General features: G+C 34.6%; 1 protein-coding gene across 1 annotated transcript in view; it reads left to right on the top strand.

Moving 5' to 3' along the window:
• The window catches only part of LOC130053971 (zinc finger protein Noc-like), a 2,105-nt gene extending 1,350 nt beyond the window's left edge, over positions 1–755 (top strand). Inside the window, exon 2 of the mRNA XM_056161815.1 lies at positions 1–755. This exon is cut by the window's left edge and continues 825 nt beyond it. Coding sequence (XP_056017790.1) covers positions 1–582 — 582 coding nt within the window. The 3' untranslated portion in view covers positions 583–755.
• Positions 756–4,307: the final 3,552 nt, after the last annotated feature.

The following is a 4,307-nucleotide window of genomic DNA, read 5'->3' as shown; positions in this document are numbered from 1 at the left end:
CATTTGTCTTCACAGTGTACTGCCCCAGGGTGTGCTCAATGTGCGCATGAAAAATCCCTTCACAGTCTCAGTGGACTTGGATTAGCAGGATCAGTGCCGATGCTGCCGGGATTTCCGGCTTCGGCAGGTGCTTCTGGATTACCATCGCTACCATCATCACTTTCGTCTCTTTATCCACCAGGAGCACTCGGAGCCCCTCAGGGACTACCCTTTGTGTGTAACTGGATGGCTGGTACTGACTATTGTGGAAAACGTTTCACTACTTCTGAAGATCTATTACAACATCTCAGGACTCACACTTCTTCAACAGAAACTAGTTCATTAGCCGCTGCATATGGAGGACTGTCGGTTTTCCCACCGTCCATCAACCCCGTTTCGCATCTCCCCACTCCTGGAGCTATAAGTCCAAATTCGATCAGAAGATCATACCCCACTAGTCTTAGTCCAGTCAATGGTTTGTTGGGAGCTAACAGATACCATCCGTACAAATCTCCAGTGTTATCCAGCCAAAGTGTTCCTCCTCTAGGACATTACTACTCCCCATATGCACTTTACCAGCAACGATTAGGAGCCGTGCCGTAAGAAGCAAAATATAGAAATCCATTATTTTTTCTGTGTGCCAATAATGTGCAAAATGGGAGTTTGACAGTGCTATATGTGGAATGCGTTAGAATTTTGTGTTTATTTATGACCAAATTTTAGATATAATATAAGAAATGTTTTGATATTTTTGCATTAAATATGGAATAATTCAATTGTGTTTACAATAATTTACAGGGGGAAAAGGAAATATACGAGAGGAAAGTATATTTGTATAAATCTCATAAAAATATGATATGATATGATTTGAACATGTTCAATGTTATCTGCAATAATATAGCCCTCTGCGATTTTTTTTTATCCGACGTTTCCTCCAATTTTTTTTTTTTTAATCTGAGAGGGCTACATTTTAGCAGCTAGTTCAATATTGAAGAGACTTTTATACACACATGTATGTGTTTATCTCAATTGTGGAAAATGAGTTGTCTCCCCTGTTAAGAATGACTATCAACAATTAAACAAAGCTATCTGGTATCTGAATTTTGGGCTTGGAAGGAAAGAAGAAATATTAAAAGTCTCGTGTGATGAATGAAACACAAGGCAGGCGGTCTAAGCACAGAAGTTGTTTTGTGATGGAAATTACAGATAAATGCAAATATTTGGTGATACTCTTGCATATAAGAAATTTAGACGTGGACCATTTACAGCTATTTTGAAATCACATAATCTTTATTTTATAGTTTAACACAATAAACTATAAGAACATACCTTCCATGACGTTACATGAAACTTGTAATGCGGCGCGTTCTTGTGTAATCTAACTGGACGTTCATGGGAATCAGACTTGACCGCAGAAGCAAATGACGTCATTATTCAACACTCCCTTCTTTCATGAAGTCGCCGCGTTTAAAATAATTTAATTCTTTAAAAAAAAATATTAATAACAAATATATGATATATCATATGCACTTGTAACGATGAAGTATATTTGGGTTTGAATTAAATATTTCCAAAAAAAATTAATTAATTCTATTAAGGGTATAAAAGACTCGTCAAATAAAAGCTTTCACATTCGCATCAACAATGGAATTTTTGTTGTGTGCAAGCAACTCTTCTCCACGTTTCTATAGTTGGAAACAACACATTGAAAATTTTTTCTAATCTTCAAGATATATTTTATTTAAAAAAAAAATATCTAGCCTCTGCATAAAATCTCTCTCTCTCTCTCTCTCTCTCTCTCTCTCTCTCTCTCTCTCTCTCCTGTAGGTACCCCCTTTATCCTCCGTAATGACGGGGTACATTTAGTCCTGTCACAGACCGACAGATTTACCGCCCATTTAAACGTCACTGGCTCCGTCTTCCGTCATGCTATCACCCACTATCACGCTAAAACTTATCACAACTGGCATCAAGTCTATTTTTTCTATACTTTGAAGTCAAGGGAAGTGTCCATAAATTTCATTATGTACGTTGCCAGGTTAACCCCTGAAAGAACTATGGAAATCTACACAGATTCCATGGTTTGTGGAATTTAGCTAAAATAGGATACCGCCGTTTTATTTTAGATTACAGAATGAAACAAAAAGAAATACAGAATCAAATTGTCAGAAATACTGAATGTCCCCATAAATTTATCAACCATAAATCTGGGGAAAACACTCATCTATAAAGGATCGAGGGAATTAAAATTTCTAAATCTCAGTCGTGGAAAGATACCGTACTACATTTCGGCAGAGGCGTTTTATATGTTAGTGCGTAGATAGAGTATCATAAATCACAAACAACATTAAACGAGAGACCCGTATTCGGTATCCGACACATTGCTAGGGGGCAACCATACCATATTGAAATACAGTATGTATGTACAATAATGCCGGTACCAGCAATTTATGATCTGTAATAGATAAACTTGGACTTGATTTTAGAGACATGAAAGTTTTAAATCTTTTTCTAATGAACAATGTTGTCGGTTGTTACTGTTGAATATGTATACTACTCAAGAACACGAATAATAAATTCTAATGGTAATTTGTCATGTCGATATTTTACTTTTCATATCTGCTGTTGTTCTATAACGTTTAAAAGGATTACATTAGAAGGCAAGCTAAATAAACTATTCTCAGAAACTATTTTAATCAACCACTGAGGCCACATAATTTTATGAAAATATCTTGAACCAAACAAAATTTATTGTTAAACAATTCCTTTAATGCCTTTTAATAAACAAATTCAACAGTTTTTATTTTCTATTCCAGACATCTTATTTCTATGCAAAGTATGTCACAGTAAAAATGAAACAAATGTCATTTTGGCAATTAATTTTTTGACAGAATGGAGAGTGTTCGCAGGCAATTAATAATCTGTTGATAACATCTTTCTTCCAAGTCGTCCCCGCGCCGCCATGGGGGACAGATTGGCAATTTGTACAATGGAAATTCTGTCATTCTATTACAGGAATTTATCAAGAGCAATTCTTCTCTTGCAAGGAAAGTGACAAAAACAAAACGAGTGATAATGTATTGGGAGCGAAGCTGACGTGTTGATGGCGAAAGCTGACAGTTCATCAGCGAGCGGAGAAACACAAGTTCCCCATGCTATTCACTTCGGACTGTCAGACCAGGCATTTATTCGTAAAACACAAGATGGTTCGCGCAGTGACGCATACTCACCATAGAGAATATATCAAATTTTAGGGGGAAAATATCGCTTTCCGATTATTATCTATTTTTTGTCTCTCTCTCTCTTTCTCTCTTCGCTTTCCATACTAATGTGTACATTGTCTAGGACATAGCTATATCGCTTTCCCAAACTAATTTCTGTAATTTACATATTTCAAATTTTACGAAGTCCATGCAATTTGGGATGTTTCTTTTATCGGATGCGGATCCCTTTAGCGTGAAATAAAACATCGATAGAACCCTATACATGTTATTATAAAACATCAATAGAACCCTATACATGTTGTTATAAAACATCAATAGAACACTATACATGTTATTATAAAACATCAATAGAACCCTATACATGTTGTTATAAAACATCAATAGAACACTATACATGTTATTATAAAACATCAATAGAACCCTATACATGTTGTTATAAAACATCGACAGAACCCTATACATGTTGTTATAAAACATCAATAGAACCCTATACATGTTGTTATAAAACATCGACAGAACCCTATACATGTTGTTATAAAACATCAATAGAACCCTATACATGTTGTTATAAAACATCGACAGAACCCTATACATGTTGTTATAAAACATCGATAGAACACTATACATGTTGTTATAAAACATCAATAGAACCCTATACATGTTGTTATAAAACATCGATAGAACACTATACATGTTATTATAAAACATCAATAGAACCCTATACATGTTGTTATAAAACATCAATAGAACCCTATACACATCGATAGAACCCTATACATGTTGTTATAAAACATCAATAGAACACTATACATGTTGTTATAAAACATCAATAGAACACTATACATGTTGTTATAAAACATCGACAGAACCCTATACATGTTGTTATAAAACATCAATAGAACACTATACATGTTGTTATAAAACATCAATAGAACCCTATACATGTTGTTATAAAACATCGATAGAACACTATACATGTTGTTATAAAACATCAATAGAACCCTATACATGTTGTTATAAAACATCGACAGAACCCTATACATGTTGTTATAAAACATCAATAGAACCCTATACATGTTGTTATAAAACATCGACAGAACCCTA

This window comes from Ostrea edulis, chromosome 4, assembly GCF_947568905.1.
Source record: "Ostrea edulis chromosome 4, xbOstEdul1.1, whole genome shotgun sequence".
In the NCBI taxonomy this organism is placed as follows: domain Eukaryota; kingdom Metazoa; phylum Mollusca; class Bivalvia; order Ostreida; family Ostreidae; genus Ostrea; species Ostrea edulis.
This window is presented reverse-complemented; position numbering and strand designations above follow the sequence as displayed.